Below are 17,192 nucleotides of genomic sequence, written 5' to 3' on the forward strand. Positions count from 1 at the left end.
GCTCTCCAGCTCTCCAGCAAAGTAATGGGCGTCGATATTGATCTCATTGAAGACGTTACTTCCATTCCTCCTCACCCTCTTCAAAGAGTATCTTTCCCGGATTGAGCAAATTCAAAGGATCCAACTCTCGTTTTATCCGTCTCATCAAGTCCAAAGTACCCTCTCCCAACTCCCTTTTGAGGTACCCTCTCTTCGTCAGTCCGATCCCATGCTCTCCTGAACAAGTCCCTTCGAGTCCGATAGTAACATCGTGGAAAAGGAAAGAACGAAATCGTTACAAGCGTCCTTCTCTCGCAAAGTGATTCAAGCTGAGATGTGTTCGACCCTTCATCCGTTCTCATCGTCCTCATCAAAACTACTGTCCTCAGTTCAATTCTTGTCTGCCTTCCTCCGCTCGCTTCTCGGCATTCCCTTTCTTCCTCTTTTTGACCGTGAAACTACCCGTAAATGCATCTCTCAATCGTTTCACCTTCTTGTCTCCCAATCCCGGTAACATCGATAGCGAAGCTGAAGGTGCGTTGACAATCTTCTCGAAAGACTATCTCGAGCAAAGAGGGTCAGCAAACGAAGAGACAGTCCTGGGAGAATAGCGAGACTTACTCCAAAGTTGCTGACGAGCGTCGTGACATCCGTCTTGTTGACTCCTCTGACACTTGTGAGAGCGCTCGTGACGTGGGCCATGTAGGAATCGTCGACTCTTTCTTTGATGAGGTCGGGAGGTTTGCGTTCAAACTGTTTGTACGTTTCGAGGTATCGACCAACTTCTTGAGCTCTATCACATCGAGAGCGTCAGCTCCGTATAAGCTCGGAAGAGAGACGGGATGAAAAGGAGCTTACGACCAAGCTACGAGAAGAGTGTAATTGTTGACTACGCAAATCTTTGTCAGTTCTCGCATAGCCGCGGTATGGTTGTCGGCATCGCATTGTACGAGAATGATTCGAAGTGAATAGGATTGACTGAGATCGGCGATTCGAGTGTGAACGTATTCAGGGTGAAGGAGATGGTAACGGATTCTAGTGAGGGAAGTGGAGCCAACACGGTTCAGCGCTCTGCTCGCCAATTCGTGCTACTGTCATCGACTCACGAGAGGAAGAGCACACCCGTCGTAGGTCCTACTTGATAGTCGCATTTGACATCTCCCCATTCCCAAGGAACCGAACGAATACTTTGAATTACCGGGTTTCCTTTCTGTTTCGCGCGTGCAGGAGAGTCAGCTACATTCTCCACGGTCTCAAGTCGAAAACTACGCTCAAAGGACTCACTTGACAGACGTTGACCAGAATCGAGTTCTGAGTTGCTCTCCTGACGATTCCACCTGGACCCCCTACTGAGACAGGACCACTATTCGATCCCGGTTGTACGACTCTCGCTGCTCCTGCACTCGGCGTAGCTCCTCCGGTTGCTGGTTGCTTCCCTTTCGCGATTGAAGATGAAGAATTGCGAGACTGAACTTGAGGTCGTGAAGTCGAGAACGCGTTCGAGGAAGATCCCGAGGGTCCCGGAGTATTGCTCATCTCCCCGAGCTCGTTCTCGTTGATCAAGTTGAGTGAAGTTGTGGAGAGAAGGAGAGTTCCAGAAATGACGAAACTTCCTGTCTCTCCCTCCTCTCTACTCCCGCCGGTTCTGGAAGGTATCAACGGCAGCTCGATAGTACGCACTCCAAGTCAACTCTCATCCCTTCACCCTCTTCACTTTACTCCAAGGCGGTCGAGATTCGTTTATTCTCCCGACTCCGACTCGCAAGCTCTCTCTACTCCTTCTCCACCTTGCTATTCAGAGCCAATCCGAGCATGGCTGCCCCTCCGACTCACCTCTTCCACCCTCTCCATAACCCGTCACCCTCTAACGATAACGGAGCCGCAATCTCTCAGCTCTTCCGCGATGGAGGACCTGGAACGACCGTCTTCCTCGTTCCCCGCGCCGTTTACCCTCTCTACACCGCGATCGACTTCTCTCATCATTCGACGAACTTGGCGACGCAAGGTTACCCAACTTTCGAGTCGGGAAACCAAGCGATTCTCGAAACTCGCGGAGAGAAGGAAGCTGGTGCCGTCAAAATGTTCAATATGCCGAGAACTACGCTCAAACGTGTACACTTGAGAGGATGTAGAGGATGGGGAACGACCCCGCCGACGAATGATGAGGAGAAGGAAAGGATGAAGAGGGAAGGGAGAATGGGTTGGTCAGAGGGTGGAGGAGCACTCGTTTGGATGGGAGGTCCAGAAGCCTACGAATCGACCGTCGAAGGCTGTAGGATCGAAGATCCACGAGGTTGGACCGGGGTGAGCAGATACACTCGATTCTTTGTCGTTATTGCCCAATTTTCGCTGACTTGACGACTCGACTCCCCTTGATTCCAGCTTCATCTCGTCGACTATGCTCAAAGATGTCAAGTTCTTGATAACATCGTCGGACCATGCGGACAGCAAGGTGAACTCTCGCGTCTGGAATCCTTCGCCGTTTTGCTCGTGAACTGATTTTGTCGTTTCGTGCTGTTTAGCTCCTGGTCCATGGGCTGATGGACTGAGCGTCGCTGGAAAAGATAGTGTCATCGTGAGGGAGTTTCAGGGTAGTCAGACGAAGCTGTTCATTACTGACGCTCTGGAGATCACTTACAGGCAGGAAATACCGTCTTCGATGCTACTGATGTAAGCTGTCTCCGCCCAATGGTCATAACTTCTTCGCTCACCGACATACGTCATATAGGGCGCTATCGTACTCTTCTGTGCTCCCGGATCTCTTGTGACGAAGAACACGGTCATCGCTCGCCAACGCAACCTCCTCGGCGCGATCAACATGTAAGCCATTCCATCTGTTCCCCCTTACCCTCGGTATCTGACATTTGAATTGATTCTGCAGGGTCGACGATTTTCCCTTCGACCGCAATTTCGAGGGAACGAAAGTTATCGGTAACTCGATCAAAACTGAAGGGGCTTTCATTCGCCTTGCGATTGGGTGGGTTCAGCCCGCCTTTAGCCACTTCTATATGAGTCTGGCGCTAAGGGCGTTTCGACTTACACAGCTGTGGACCGACTTGTTGGTCGCCTTGGGGTCCTGGACACACTCTCGTTCGTTTCCTTTACGCTTATGAGCTTGGCTGGTCGAACTGAGTCGTCTCTTCCACGCGTCCACAGAACTACGGCGGAGCAGTACTCGATAACTATATCGGTCCCGGACAATTCGGGTACGGAATCGCCCTTTCAGGAGCTCGTCAATTCAAAGTACTCGGAAACCGACTCCTCCCCTCGACCCGATTCGCCGGTTCGACCCATCGATTCTACCCCGCGACGATCAATGCTCCTCCGACTGCGTTCTTGCGACAATGGTGCGATCGAGGAAGGGTTCAAGGGTGCGAATATCAGGAAGAGTTCGTTGAAGGGGAAGTGCAGTGGTTGATTGGGATCGAGCCGGAAGTCGGAGAGAAGCTTGAGTACGAAGCGGGTCAAATCAGGATGAATTCGAGAGGCTTGAGCGGAGCCGGAGAAGGAGGTTTGGCTCTTCGAGATGGAAGATGGGAGGTTACTGAGAGGGGAGAACTCGTGCTCAGAAAAGTCGACAAGAGTCAGCAACTCGATAGGTTCGGGATGGGTCGATATGGAGAAGGAAAGGTGATCTGGTCGAGCGGAGGAGGAGGTCACGACGTTCGCGATCCAGTGCTCGAATTCCGAAAAGACGGAGCTTTGACTCTACGTACCGACGGCGGAAACGGTCAGACCCTGTGGGATCCAGTCTCTTACCTCTCGAACTACCTCCCTGCACCTCCTCACGTTCCAGAGCCTTCCGAACCTGCTCCACCCGAAGCTTGGATCCCTCGTGCAAAACTCGTCCTGCAGGCGAAACAACCTTACCTTCAGATCAAGAACCATCAAGGAAACATCGTCTACTCCTCTAGCTATGAATGGACGAATCAGGATGGATGGGGGATGGTAGCGGGACAATGGCTCGCGATTGCACCGCCGGAGATCCGAGGATACGATGACCACTCCTCGCCAACGCAAGATAACTACACTCCTTCTCCTCCTCAACTCCCGGAGCGACCTGAAGAGCACCGACAAGGAGGAGGAGGAGGTAAATTCGGCCGATTCGTCAAAGACGTTTCGTCTTCGCTCCAACAACACGGAATCGACAAGCCCTCGTTCGTGCAACAATCGTTCCCGAACTACTCTTCTCCTCAAGGTGGACCTCCTGTTATTCCTCCTCGACCTGGATCCGATCGACCTCCTGCGCCTCCAACTCCCGGTTCTGCGACTTTCCTCTATTTCTCCCCTGAAACCTGTCAACTCATCCTTCATTCTTCTCCCGGTGGACCGACTTCTCCCGATCCTCAACACATCCACTGGGCCGTTCCGCCTACTCCCGTTTCCCCTGCGCCGAAAGATGGATTCATCTCGTTCCAAGGAGACGGGAACGTCGTGATCTACGCAGGAGGAGGAGTACCATGGGCGAGTATGACGAACGGAGATAGATGCGCCGATAAACTCATCTTACGCGCGAAGGGTGAGCGTGATGGACCTGCTTTCGAACTCAGAGGGAAGGATGGAAATGTCGTTTTCTCCTCGAGACAATAGATTTCGAGTCTCGGTTACATAGACTCTGTAGCCTGATTGTTCATAGCTGTAGCCCTGGTTATCTCTGCATTGTATCGCGTTCGTTTCGTTCGAAACTTGTTTGATCCCACACCTTAAGAAGCTGTTTCGAAGCTGAATCTGTTGTTGAGAAAGGGTGAGCAGTGCTAGGGTATTGCAAATGATGACGAGGAGTAGCAGGTAGAGATCTACAAGGCGGAAATATAGTCGGGAGTCGGGAGAAGAGGTGGTTGTACGGAGAGATAACGATGTAAGAGGAAGACGAGCGGGAGAAAGAGAGAGAGATCTAGGCGCCGACGAGTTGAGGAGTTTGTGGCGGAGGAGGAGAGGATTGTTCGGGAAGAATAGGGGATACAGGTTTGTTGTTCTCGGCGAATAATCTAGGCGAGAAGAGCGCATGCGGATGAGCGAGAGTACGGAAGAAATCGAGAGAGAAAAGACTCACCGTCCGACGAGAACTCCAACACCTTCGAATACACCAAGAAGGATACCACAACTAACTACACCCGCGATCATTCCTTTCGGTCCACCTGTTTGCGCAGAAAGGTCGTGAGTATTCAAAGAATGGAGGCAAGAAAGATAAAAGACAAAAATGAAAACTCACTTCGAACCGCCAAAGTACCACCCGTCAAGAAACCCGAAATGATAGCATTATAAGGATCTTCCTTCTGTCTGTACCCTTTCACGGCGCAATCGAACGTCGAGAACAAACCACCCCAAACTCCGAAATTGCCTCCAACGACGGGAGCGCGAGCCTTGATCGCCGAGATGGAACCGAGTAAGCGATCTCCTTTCGGTGAGTTACGGGCTCCTTTGATACCGTGCCACACTGTTCCTCCTACCGCTCCCATGGCGCTGTGAAGATACCGATGCAACGAAAGGTAAGAACGATCTTCATGAACGAATTCGATGACGATATACTCACAAGGCTCCTCCAAAATCATTCAGGATGACCCATGGGCTGCACAGAGTAGTCGAAGTCCGGGTTGAAGACGAGAGAGAGTGATGAAATGCGATGAGAGAAAGGAAACTGATCAGCTCTCTCCCGACAAGTAGGAGCTCGCGAGAAGCTTACCAAGGGTCTCGGGTGTGGTCACTGAATGGATCGAGCTAATCAGCCAACGCTCTTGGGCTGAAAAGAGCTTGATCAAGGTTCACTCACTGTCGGGACATTATTTAACGAGAAAGAGAGCAAGACTGAAGGAACGACTATCGCTGCGCTAATGTGAGACTTCCTGGTAGACTGTAGACGGAAGCTGGGCGGGTTCGGAGGCGGCGGATGAGTCGTGTGGTCGGAGAGTTGAAATCGAGGAAAAGTTTCAAAGTTTCGCATCTCGGTGAGCTTGACTTCCGTCTCTCGTGTTGTGCGAGAGTGACTGCACGACTGCTGGATTGCATTGCTCGTGATCATCTACGAAAAACTGCGAAATTTTCGCAACATGATCGCAACTCTCGCTCTCTGCGACTGATCGGACAAATCGAGGTCAGAGGAATACTATACTTCTATTACCACCTCCTAGATGAGGTGACTCGAAAGGGGGAGAAAGCGAGGAGGAGAGGGAGGAATAAGCGAAGATGAATTTTTCTACAAGAAAGGTTCCAAATCGAATTCGAGCGATGAACAAGGGAAATCCAACTCGTAACTCTTGAGTACCGAAGGGTGCAAGATCCCTAGACTTCCGATCGCGACATCTCGTGGGAGCAAAGTAGCGGAAGATTCGTCGTCTTGAGTCTTTTTGAGGACGGAGGGGAGGGCGGAGGAGAGTTTCGATTTGAGCGTGTCGAGGGGACCAGAAGCGTCGGTCGTCGAAGGAGTAGAGTCGGAAGAAGGAGCGGTAGCGACGGAGGCATCGGAAGGGTCGGCAGATTCGGCGGGGGCAAGTCGAGCGGGAGCAGAGGCGACCTTTGATCGACGGTAGTAGATGGTCGCTGATCGTCCAGGGAAATAGGTGGCGTCTGTGATCGAGAGAGCAGGAGTGAGCACAATTTGACAGTTACGTGGAGAGGGAAAAGACTCACCCTCGGAAGACTTGATATAGTAACCTTCTTCAGCCTTATTGTTCTCATTGACGAGGTTCTGGATCCCCAATCCCAACATCATACGATCGAGCAATCCATGTACAACCTCGAATCCAGCTTTCCTTCCGCAGAAGACTCCTCCTACTCGTCGGATGTTCCTCGCTTGACGTTCTTCCCGAGAATCCTTGACGACGACATCCGACACCTCGAAGATTCGTAGAGGAAGTGCGTGTTTACGGTTCTCTCGAATCGTCTTGAGCATACCGGGGAGGAGAGAGGTGCGGACGATTTGGTATTCGATCGTTTTGGGGTTGGCGAGAACGACGGCGAGATCTCCGGGATCTTTTCGATTGAGGAATTTGAAGTTCTCGTCGTGGGAGCACTGTGGAGCGTGCGAGGATCAGCGTCACCCCGTCGTGAAAGGGGACGAGAAGGGGAACAACTAACGAGAGTAAGGGGGAGAACTTCGATCCAACCAGCTTCGGAACAGAGCCTTCGAACGGTATCACTCAACTTGTTGTGAGGGAAAGGTTTCGCGACCGTGTTGGTGCGAGGGAAAGTCTTCTTGAGGTTATCGAATCCGTAAGCGACGGCAACATCTTCCATGATATCGCACTCGTGAAGGATATCAGGTCGAGTAGGAGGAACGATAATGTGAATCTCGTCTTCAGGGGCGATCGTGAAGTTCTCGCGAGCGTTGACGGGGACGAAGTCGGATCCTTGTTGAGGAGGGAAAGCTTGGTGACCCATCTTTTGGAGGAAGGTGATGATGTCGGAACGGGGGAGAGTGAGACCGGTGCAAGAGTTGATGTAAGAAGCGCGGGCGACGAAGGGTCGGGAGATGAGGGGAGGGGAGAGAAGTTCGCGAGCTCCTCCAACGCAACCCTCTTCGTAAACGACCTTGACTGGCTCAATGCTAAATCGTAGGACAAAGCTCAAAAGAGAGTCAGCTCTGCGAGGATCTCAATCTTTTCACGTCGACCTACACGAAAGGCTCGGCGCAGTATTCCGAGAACATGGTGACGATCATGTCGACGACGAGATCGAGTTTCGTCGCGTCGGTTGCGGTAACATCGATGAAGATGTTTTGAGTGTTGAGGGTGATCTTGGTGTGGTCGGAGTTGATCTACGGGAGTGGGGTCCGTTAGAGCTACACACTGAAATGAAACGATAGATCTAGACGAACGATAGGAGGCATCGAAAGAACTTGACGAGAAGTATCGTAGATGACGGGGTAAACGGGAGAATCTTCGATGATGTGGAGGTATCGAGAGAGATGCTTGTCTTCCTACGAAAATCAAGGCAGCGAGCGAGTCAGCGGTGAGCGAGAAGGACAACAAGCAAGCGAAACGAACCTTGTAAAGAGCCATCATCTCTTCAGCAGTGTACTCTTGAGGTTTGTTCAAGGGAGCGAACTTGATGTCTTTCGATGGAAGGGCCTGTCGTAGCGAAGCGAGCAAAGTCAGATGAGATAGTCAGAGGAGAAAAAGAAAACGCTCACCTCGTAGCTGATATCTCCGGGAGCGATCTTGTCCAAATCGTGAGTTCCGATAGCGACGAGTGTTCGTTTCCTTGCCAAGTTGGCGTGAAGCTTGTCTTGAAGATCAATGAAGGAAGCGTAGTTGAGAGCGTCGAATTTAACATTTCGGAGGATAGCAGTTGCGAAGTAAGGACGGATTTGGGAGGTTTCCTTCTTCACGTAGACAGTTCGTTCTTGTCCCTACATCATGCAATCCCTGTCAACTCGAGTGGCTCGTTGAAGAGGGAGAGGAAGGGAGACGAACGACGGGAGCAGGTTTCAGTGTGTAGTTGGGCGCTCCGATTTCCGGGTTGATGTACAGCTTGAGGGCTCTCGCGATACCTTCAATACAGAGGAGATCGTATCGGTTCGCAGGGACTTCAATCTTGAGCTGATGAGGTTCGTTGGCTGGGTGATTCGGATCAGCCAAAGTCTATCGTTTCAAACGCTCTGTTAGTCTGGTTCTCCGTATAGAGAAAACATGATAGCTCACATCCTCATCCAACTCGAGTCCGTACTCGAACAAGAGCTCGTCGAACTCCTTCGTTGCTGATGAAGTTTCGGGAGGAGATCAGCTACCTGCGCGGAAGCGGTGAATAGCAGAGGAGAGCTCACAGTATTCCTTTCCGAGCTTCTTGAAGAACTCTACACGGTCGCAAGTAACGGTAGGCATCTTGTTGTTGGAAGATCAAAGAAACTGGAGATGTAGAAAGTTTCTGGAGTTGTCGAGCTTGTGCTGGACGTAGATTATCTGCTATTGATCCGTCTAGACGCAATCCGGAGTTGATGAGACGGCTCGGCGGTGAATGAGATGAGACGGAAAGCGTTCGAAGTCAACTTCTCTCGGAGCGGCGTCTCGAAAGGTTGCTCGAAACAGGTAAAGATATGCAGCGTAGTGTCTGAAGACGATTGTTCAGAAATCGGCAAAACGGGAGATAGGAAATACAGGGAAAATTATTCGACGTAGCGAAAAAGAGGGAAAGAGAGTAGAGTGTAAAACTAAAGTACTGTACTGGTTGATATCAACAACGTAAGCTACAAGTCTGGCATCGGAGGTGGAAGGCGCAGGAGGCAGTAAGCTCGAAAGGGGAGAGGGGTAGACTTCGGAGGGAAAGGAGGAGGAGACAGCTTCATCGGATTCTTCCAAACGGACTCAATTGACTCGTATCGACTTTCCTCTCGACTTTGCTTCGAGGGAACGCGCTCCAGAATCGAAGCGTCTCGTCTCCCGCTCCGGTGACGATCGTCTGACCGTCCGGTGATCCTGCGAGGTAGAGAACCTGTCGAGAAGAGCGACAGAAAATCAGCAAATGGTTCAAATTCGGCTCGAGACGCTTCGGAGACTTACTCGGTATGAATGACCCGTCAGTTGAGCGACTTGTTGCATCGTCGGGTATCGCCAGATGACAACTACGCGCGAAGGTAAGTATCATCAGCGTCCGCGGCTTCGGCTTGCGAGAAGAGTAGAAGGAAGCTCACCTTGATTTTGTGCTTGTCCAGCCGAGAATCCATGAGTCGTGACGAGCTCGTTCGAGTTTTTCGAGAAGAGCATATTGCAGACCTGCAGAGTCGAAACCGACGTAAGTAACCCGCTTCGTTGTTTGACCGAAGAGCCACGCTGAGCGACGCTTACCTGCGATCCGGTGTCGACCTCTTGAAGTAGATTTCCCGTCAATGTGTTCCAAAAGCGCAATTTCTGATCCGCTGTTCCGCCTCCGCTCGCGAGGATTCCATGCTGATGAGGGTTCCAAGCAATAGCTTTGACAGCTGCGACATGATCGGTAAATCGATGAAGAGGAGTCTGCAAGTCCGAATACACTATCAGTCAGGTGAATCACAAAAGGACTGGAGAGGGAAACTAACCTCATTCATCTTGTCGAAAACGAAAAGCTTGTTATCGTTTCCTCCGCTCGCGAGTTGTCCTTCTTCACTCCATTTCAAGCCGCACACTTCTTGCTTGTGAACATTGATCTTCTGGATCCAATGATCTTTGATGCGTACGTCTCGGTGGAAGATTGCTCGATCGTGAGATCCTGACGAGAGGATGTGTTCGTTCCAAGCGAGACATCCGACTGAAGAATCACGTTGTCAGCTGGAGTGAAAGGATGTAGAGAGATAGAGACGAGCTTACTTCGACCAGTGTGTCCAGACATGCGACGGATAAATCTACCAGTTTGAGCGTCCCAAATTTGAATCATTCCATTTTTCGTTCCGACTGCGACTTGATTGCCCTACAAGCGACGGCATCGTCAATTCTACAGCTCATTCATCAGGATACACGGTAGAGAGACGAGACCGCACCCTTTGTACCCAACTTATACTAGTCACTGAATCGGGAGGATCACTTTCCGACAGATCGAACAGCTTTTTGACTTCGCTCGTTGATGCGCTCCAAGTGTAGACTGAGGGACCGAGACCGACTCCGAGTACGTTCGTTGAAGACCAGTCAACGAGATTGAGGTAATAATCATCTGCTAATTCGGGAGCGTCGAGAACCTGAGAACGAGAGAGACAAGTTCGATAAGTCGCCGAGAGATCGGAGCGAAGCGAGGAAGGAAAGACTGAGCTTACCTTGAACGGTACACGACTGACTTGTCTAATCGTTTTCTTCGGACTCAATAACAACTTCTGGCTCTCATGTCTGACCGGACTTAGACTGTATCGCTCATGATTCGGACTGTCCAACCCTCGTTCGACCATCGAGTCCTTTATTCGTTTCCGTGTCGGTGAAGAGAAATTGAGGATCGGTTTCGAAGTGGGCGAGTTTTGAGGTGAAGTCGAACCAGTGTAGCGACTGTGAGTTCGAGACGGGGAACGAAGTCGAGGATCTGAGTCGAGGGAAGTAGGACCGAAGAGTTCTGTTCGCAGGAGAGTGTCGAATGTTCGATTGGCTTCCTCTGTAAGCAGTCAAGGGATCAGCATCTGCGGAGCAGAGACGAAAGAACAGTTTTGCGAAACGTACCCGCTTGAGCGTCAAACTCGGCATTCGCCTTCCTCTTGCCCTTGTTCGGAGACGATCCAGTCGAGTTACTCGCCGGGGAACTTGTACCGCTCAGGAGCGAGAACGAAGTCGACATGTCGAGTCCGTCTCGATTCGGAATGAACCTGTCTCGTCAAGCTTCGTGAGCTTCTTCCTGCTTCAGGGCGGTTGTGAGATGCACTGACCGGTCACCGTAGATCCTCTTCTTGCTCGGAGAAGGAGGTGCTCCGCCGAGTAGACCTCCAAACAACGAAGATCCCGATCCTGCTCCACTCCAACTCTCTTCCGGCGGTCTCCGTTTGCTCGGACTACTGGGTCCTGCGATTCCAGCTGCTGTGATGTTGGATCCTTCGGTCGCGGCCCTCATTCGTCGCGTGAAAGATGATTCCATGATGACAAAGGGTTGAGAGGAAGGGGAGGCGTCGAAGCTGTCGAGTGGCGGTCTGGGTAGTCTGCAATAGTGACAATAGTGTGTAGGTAAATCTGATTGTGCTTGAACCGACCAGCGGAGAAAGGGAAGACGTCTTGTTGTTGGATGAACAAAGGGGCGGACGACGACGAGGGAGGACCTGGCTCTGTACCGCGGTCGAGGTTGCTACTTCGGATCGGATGCTCGAGTGCTATAAAGCGAGTTGTGCGAACGACCGAGAGGGGGAGACAAGGAGAGGAGGAGACGAATTCGCTTCTTGGCGTTTACCACTCACAACGACCGCCGACAGATCAGCTGCTTTGCTCTATATTCGCTTCAATAGATCTGAAAGCACCGGGTCGGGTCACGGCTTTGTGCCTGCTCCTCTCCGACTGTCGAGCCGTCATCGAACTTTCCGAGACGTCCTCTTTCCGCCTGTCTACAACGAGCTTGTATAGCTCTGATGAAACAGAGGGGTCAAAACGAAGTCTACTATATCGATACACCACCTTCCGACCTGCGAATCGGACACATCCTTCGTTTCCTGCGATTTGAAGCTTTACAACCCTCGAACTCTCTCAACCCGTCGCCAGCCCTCTCCTTCGCCCGCCAATGCACTCAAAAGAAGCTCTATGTTGACCATTACAGCGACAAACGAATCGATTCTAGTAAGCGTAAACGAACTCGCAGTGTCTATCCCCTTCTTCCCTCCAATTATCCTTCGAATCGACATCCGAGGGAAACCTGAAGAACGTGAGGGAAGTCAGAGACCCGCGACGTTGAAGAGCAGTAGAAGCTCAGACTCACGTTGGCATCGAGGCCGAGAAGGTGACCGAGTTTGACATCAGCGTCTGCGAAGATGGCAAAAATTAGCTACGATTCGAGACCATGCGAGAGAACGGAGCTCTGGACTCACCAACTTCAGTGTCGAGATGCCCTCCGACAACAGCTGATACATCAGCGTGCGAGTTGTGTCCGATTGTAGAATCGAGATCCACGTTCACTAGGTCGTCGTTGGCACGTTTGTAGAGCTGAACGAAGGGAAAACGGTCAGGTCGATTCTCGTCGCATGGAGGAGACGATGAGCACGGGACTTACTTGCTCAGTAGCGACTTCACGCTTGCCGAGGAGACCGCCGAGAAGACCCTTGAGGAGTTTGCTGAGTCCGAGAGAAACCTGAGGAGAGCGATGCGGAGCAGAGTCAGTCTCAGGGAGGCTCGAAGACCAAATCCGGCAGACTTACGTGGGTATCGAGGCCAAGAAGGTGCCCGAGCTTAGCGTCTACGTCTACAAGAGCAACGAGAGGAGTCAGCGATCTTGAAGAGAGAGCGAGAAAGACTAGAGAGAGCTTGGACTCGCCAACTTCAGTATCGAGGCCATCGATTACGACAGATGCGTCGGCTCCGGAGTTCTTTCCGAGAGTTGCTCCTACATTATTCAATCTGGGGGAACAACCAAGTAGCCGCAATACCTCCAGAGTTTGTAGCGATGAATCCCAAGGCGACGGCAGTTGCTTTGCGATAGTGACCAGCGGAATTAACGTTGACTGTGAGTTCAAATCTGAAGCATTCAGCAGAGTCTCATCAAACTGCTAAGATTCCGGATCACTCACTCCATGTACAAAGTGCAGGCGCCGTCTACAGATGCAGAGATCGAGTCAGTCGAGATCTCAGACACCTGGAGCGAGAGAAAGAACTCACAGCGTAAACTCCGGTGATGGCAAGGAAGAGCGCAGTGTACCGAACGCTCGTGAGTAGCGACCTGTAGAACATGATGAATCCGATGAGGGCGAGTACCGACATGGCGATTGCGCAGAGTCCTCGTTGAGCGTAACGATCCGAAAACCAAGCCGTGAGCAGAGTGACGAGGAAAGCGCTGAAGAAGGGGGCCGCGCTCAGAAGTTGCGTCTGTACGGGTGTGTATCCGAACGATTGAATGATCGGAGGGGTGAAGTAGCTCAACGAGTAAAGCGTCATGCCTGTGAGGAAAGAGCGAAGAGTCAGAATCGGCTCGAGCCTTCTTTCGGTGAGCCGACCGCGGCACTCGTCTGACTAGACAGTCGCACCAACCGATTCGAGCGAGACTAGAGGCTTACCGTTACCGAAAAGCGCGATCACGACAAGGATAACTTGAGGACTCTTGAAAGTCGCTCTGACCTCGCGCCAGCTGAATCGATCGTTGTCCGATGTCGCAGTGCCCGGTGGAACGTCGGCGGCGAGTCGTCGATCGATCATGTTGCGCTCTTCTGGAGTGAGGAATCGACAGCCTTGAGGATCTCGCGGGAAAACGAAGAAGAGAACGACTCCGAACAAAGCGGTGAACAACCCCTCAAGGTAGAAGATCCACCTGCGTTCGCAAACACTCGAGTCAGTTATGAGGTGAATCCCTAGCGAAGTCAAGGGGGGAAGGATCGAGGCAGCGAGTAACTCACCTCCAACCCTCCTGTCCTCCTTTTCCATTCAAATTCACAATTGCGGCTGCGAGCAATCCCGAAAACGCCCCTGACAGACTCGCAGACGCGAAGAATGCGCTGATACGCGTTTGTAGCTCCCTACGCCTATCTAAAAAAACGGCAGTTTGGAGTGAGCTTTAAACATCTTCAGCGAGATCGATGCACGAGACAGACTCACAGAATCCGGCTAGGTATAACACGAGCCCGGGAAATAATCCCGCTTCCATCAAACCGAGGAATAGCCTCGCCGCGAATAAACCGGAAAAGTTTTGTACGAGTCCCGTCAAACCTAGTCGAAAGGCGAAGAAAATTCAGCTTGACGCTATATAGGGGAAGATCTGGGACGAACGTACAGGATACAGTTCCCCAAGTCACGACCATTGCCGGGATCATGATATGAGCTCCAATACGCTTCAGTAGAAGGTTACTCTAGCGAAAGGAAGAAATTTCAGTTTTGCTTTCTCCCGAATCAAGTGGTACTTACGGGTAGTTCCCACGCGATGTACAAGATGTAAGTTGCCGTCACACACGTAAGGTACTGCCTCGAAGTAAGGTGAAGATCTGTTGCCATGCCGGCTACTTTTGCGCTACATCCCGAAAACAAAATCAGTTTCCGCTTTCTTTCTCGCGCCGAAAGAAGCCTCGACTCACTTTCCGCTGTGTATGAGATTCATCGTCGATAGAATGAGCTTGTCAGCTTGACATACAGGCGGAAGAGCAGGGGAATTCGACAAACATGTTTGAGCGACTTCGAAACGATTGGACGATCCGAGGTCAGCACGATCCCGAGTCAGCAGGGAAGCAGAGGAACTCACTCGAGGAAGTTCAACAGGTAGATGATCGCACACAGACTCAGGACGATCCAGTCCATCTTCCTGACGGCTCGCTTCACTGCCGCTGAATCCTCATCAATCAAGTCTTCTGTTATGACTGGCGCCTTCTCCTTGTCGGCCATGCTGAGTGAGTCGTGGTGATGAACGGTAGGAGGAGAGAAGAACCTCCATTGCCATCGTTTTGCGCTAGTAAACCGGTTGCAGGAAAGGAAGCGAGTCTATTTTCGGGAGCTCCGCTTCGTATGACGCTTCTATCTTCTACTCACCTGCACGACTCTCACAATGGTCAAAGACTCGCCTAGAACAACGGCGAAAACACGCCTCGAATCAGTCAAAGGCCATCTCGCTTCTCCCCACGCCGAATCTTCGGCTACTTCCTCCCCATCCTCCTCCTCCTCATCCGCCTCGACGACAACCCTAAGTAGCTTTACAGATCAAGCGGTGGAAGAGGCGATTGCCGGACTTGCGAGCTTGTTCCCTGCAGACCAACTATCCCTCGACCTCGCGACAAGAAACACTCACGGCTCTTCGTGGGGTTCCTTCATTCCTCCTACACCTCCCACCGCTGTACTACATGCCCTATCGACTACTGATGTCGTCAAAGCCGTCAAGTTTGCGGTCAAAAACCGGTGGAACGTGATCCCGACGGGAGGTCGCACGGCGCTCGAAGGGCAGTTCATCCCGACTTGTTGCAATCCTCCCCAAGGAGACAGGTGGGATCCGACAGGAAGCGCTCGAGCGGATGAGAACGGACTCGGAAGAGGAAAGGGAAAAGGAAAAGAAGCCGAATTACGACGACCGACGCTCCATGTTTCGCTCAGTCATATGAACAAGGTCATCAAGGTCTACGAAGACGACTTCCAGGCGATCGTCGAACCTGGAGTGGGTTGGGTCTCGCTTAACAAGGTGAGTTTCTCGATTCGATTGATGTCTCTGTTGCGTCTGTGAAAGCTCACGGTTTCGCCATCGAGCGTAGTACCTCGCTGAACGCAACATCAAGTTACACTTTCCTGTCGATCCAGCACCAGGAGCGGAGTTCGGAGGGATGGTAGGAGTCGCAGGATCCGGGACGAACACCGGTTAGTTTTCCTCGTATCTCGCTCGAGTCCATCGAAGCCCATGCCTGAGTTTCGAACGGACGAAACAGTCGGCTACGGAACACTGCGAGGAGAATGGATTACCTCCCTCGAAGTCGTATTGATGAACGGCTCTGTTATCCGAACGAAAGGCACGAATCGAGCTCGTGAGTTGACATATCTCGTTACCGCAAGCACAATGACTGACCGCTCTTCACTGCCACGACAGGAAAGAGCTCTACCGGATGGGATACAGCTCGACTCTTCCTCGGATCCGAAGGTACTCTCGGAATCGTCACTCGCATCACCGTTCGACTCGCGCCTCTCCTCCCTCTTCGAGTCGCACTCACCTCGTTCCCAAACGTCTCTCGTGCCGTCGCAACATCAACCGCGATCATTCGACATGGTCTTACGCCGACATCGCTCGAGCTGCTTGATGGGACATCGATCCGAGGACTCAATCTCGCGAATCTTCTCGAGGGACGCAAGCTTGAGGAGAGACCGACTGTACTCATGCGGTTCTCAGGAGCGACACCAGCGTCGATTGAGCAGGTGCTCGAGAAAGTGAAGGAGATCGTCAAGGAGAATGAGGGAGACAAACTCTGGATCGCGACGAGTGAACAGGAGAACGAGCTGATATGGAATGCGAGAAAGGTATGTCGCTCATTCTTTCGTGGGAGGAGATTGCTTGACTGACTGAAGTGTGGTTCGTCGTGGTAGTCCCAGTACTGGAGTCAACAACTCTTGATCGGAGAAGGATGTCGAACTTTGGTCAGTCGAGCCCCGAATTTCTTTCTCGAGCGAGATCCTGCTTTACGTGTGCTACTTCTGACCTCAAGGGCTGACTCGATCGTGGGTTGTCGATGCAGATCACCGACATATGCGTTCCACTCTCTCGGGTCGCTGAGTTCGTCGATCGCTCGGACGTTTTCGTTCGCGAATCTGGACTCTTTGCCCCAATAGTTGCACACATCGGCGACGGCAACATTCATCGAGCGATCCTCTTCAAAGATTCGAATTCGACTGCGACCCCTCCAGAAGTCGAAGAACTTGCGAAGAAACTCGCGTTACTCGCTATCGAACTCGAAGGGACTTGTTCAGGGGAGCATGGCATCGGCATAACGAAGCGAGGTTACCTCAAAAGGGAATTGGGAGAGGGCACTTTGAGCTTGATGAGACGGATAAAACGCGAGTTGGATCCTTTGAATTTGCTCAATCCGGGAAAGATACTCTTTGAAGAGGGTGAGGAGGAATGGAAGTAACGTCTTCAATGAGATCAATATCGACGCCCATTACTTTGCTGGAGAGCTGGAGAGC

At 51.7% G+C, this 17,192-nt stretch overlaps 8 protein-coding genes across 8 annotated transcripts; 2 read left to right on the top strand and 6 right to left on the bottom strand.

The window, feature by feature from the left end:
• Nucleotides 1–364: 364 nt before the first annotated feature.
• On the bottom strand, nucleotides 365–1,515 carry RAD10 (DNA repair protein RAD10; the record flags this gene model as incomplete). Its single annotated transcript, XM_076635598.1, has 5 exons — nucleotides 365–538; nucleotides 601–772; nucleotides 838–1,014; nucleotides 1,086–1,189; nucleotides 1,264–1,515. The coding sequence occupies 5 exons, from the start codon at nucleotides 1,513–1,515 to the stop codon at nucleotides 365–367; spliced, it is 879 nt and encodes a 292-aa protein (XP_076484412.1).
• Nucleotides 1,516–1,791: 276 nt separating this feature from the next.
• JCM6883_006799 (uncharacterized protein) lies at nucleotides 1,792–4,569 on the top strand (the record flags this gene model as incomplete). The annotated part of the gene is made up of 8 exons (XM_076635599.1): nucleotides 1,792–2,283; nucleotides 2,362–2,431; nucleotides 2,502–2,554; nucleotides 2,620–2,649; nucleotides 2,708–2,799; nucleotides 2,861–2,956; nucleotides 3,024–3,069; nucleotides 3,136–4,569. The coding sequence occupies 8 exons, from the start codon at nucleotides 1,792–1,794 to the stop codon at nucleotides 4,567–4,569; spliced, it is 2,313 nt and encodes a 770-aa protein (XP_076484413.1).
• A 304-nt stretch (nucleotides 4,570–4,873) lies between these two features.
• TIM17 (protein transporter TIM17) lies at nucleotides 4,874–5,760 on the bottom strand (the record flags this gene model as incomplete). Its single annotated transcript, XM_076635600.1, has 6 exons — nucleotides 4,874–4,967; nucleotides 5,033–5,117; nucleotides 5,192–5,442; nucleotides 5,513–5,548; nucleotides 5,663–5,683; nucleotides 5,750–5,760. 6 exons carry the CDS (start codon nucleotides 5,758–5,760, stop codon nucleotides 4,874–4,876), a joined length of 498 nt encoding a protein of 165 aa, XP_076484414.1.
• Nucleotides 5,761–6,172: 412 nt separating this feature from the next.
• Nucleotides 6,173–8,798, bottom strand: FRS1 (phenylalanine--tRNA ligase subunit beta; the record flags this gene model as incomplete). The annotated part of the gene is made up of 10 exons (XM_076635601.1): nucleotides 6,173–6,543; nucleotides 6,607–6,988; nucleotides 7,054–7,522; nucleotides 7,593–7,732; nucleotides 7,793–7,894; nucleotides 7,962–8,045; nucleotides 8,108–8,326; nucleotides 8,391–8,558; nucleotides 8,619–8,674; nucleotides 8,741–8,798. 10 exons carry the CDS (start codon nucleotides 8,796–8,798, stop codon nucleotides 6,173–6,175), a joined length of 2,049 nt encoding a protein of 682 aa, XP_076484415.1.
• A 457-nt stretch (nucleotides 8,799–9,255) lies between these two features.
• On the bottom strand, nucleotides 9,256–11,496 carry CDH1 (Cdh1p; the record flags this gene model as incomplete). The annotated part of the gene is made up of 10 exons (XM_076635602.1): nucleotides 9,256–9,405; nucleotides 9,474–9,535; nucleotides 9,605–9,686; nucleotides 9,759–9,926; nucleotides 9,989–10,197; nucleotides 10,257–10,356; nucleotides 10,427–10,621; nucleotides 10,697–11,022; nucleotides 11,088–11,230; nucleotides 11,291–11,496. The coding sequence occupies 10 exons, from the start codon at nucleotides 11,494–11,496 to the stop codon at nucleotides 9,256–9,258; spliced, it is 1,641 nt and encodes a 546-aa protein (XP_076484416.1).
• A 683-nt stretch (nucleotides 11,497–12,179) lies between these two features.
• On the bottom strand, nucleotides 12,180–12,894 carry JCM6883_006803 (uncharacterized protein; the record flags this gene model as incomplete). Its single annotated transcript, XM_076635603.1, has 6 exons — nucleotides 12,180–12,258; nucleotides 12,322–12,365; nucleotides 12,435–12,545; nucleotides 12,613–12,690; nucleotides 12,758–12,801; nucleotides 12,870–12,894. The coding sequence occupies 6 exons, from the start codon at nucleotides 12,892–12,894 to the stop codon at nucleotides 12,180–12,182; spliced, it is 381 nt and encodes a 126-aa protein (XP_076484417.1).
• A 53-nt stretch (nucleotides 12,895–12,947) lies between these two features.
• JCM6883_006804 (uncharacterized protein) lies at nucleotides 12,948–14,921 on the bottom strand (the record flags this gene model as incomplete). The annotated part of the gene is made up of 9 exons (XM_076635604.1): nucleotides 12,948–13,060; nucleotides 13,127–13,151; nucleotides 13,215–13,492; nucleotides 13,610–13,860; nucleotides 13,946–14,075; nucleotides 14,145–14,255; nucleotides 14,320–14,395; nucleotides 14,451–14,553; nucleotides 14,782–14,921. The coding sequence occupies 9 exons, from the start codon at nucleotides 14,919–14,921 to the stop codon at nucleotides 12,948–12,950; spliced, it is 1,227 nt and encodes a 408-aa protein (XP_076484418.1).
• Nucleotides 14,922–15,081: 160 nt separating this feature from the next.
• Nucleotides 15,082–17,137, top strand: JCM6883_006805 (FAD-binding oxidoreductase; the record flags this gene model as incomplete). Its single annotated transcript, XM_076635605.1, has 6 exons — nucleotides 15,082–15,705; nucleotides 15,776–15,878; nucleotides 15,947–16,042; nucleotides 16,105–16,529; nucleotides 16,596–16,646; nucleotides 16,745–17,137. The coding sequence occupies 6 exons, from the start codon at nucleotides 15,082–15,084 to the stop codon at nucleotides 17,135–17,137; spliced, it is 1,692 nt and encodes a 563-aa protein (XP_076484419.1).
• Nucleotides 17,138–17,192: the final 55 nt, after the last annotated feature.

The sequence above is a fragment of the Sporobolomyces salmoneus genome (genome assembly GCF_050403485.1).
Source record: "Sporobolomyces salmoneus JCM6883 DNA, S_salmoneus_JCM6883_v1_ctg118, whole genome shotgun sequence".
Lineage (NCBI taxonomy): Eukaryota > Fungi > Basidiomycota > Microbotryomycetes > Sporidiobolales > Sporidiobolaceae > Sporobolomyces > Sporobolomyces salmoneus.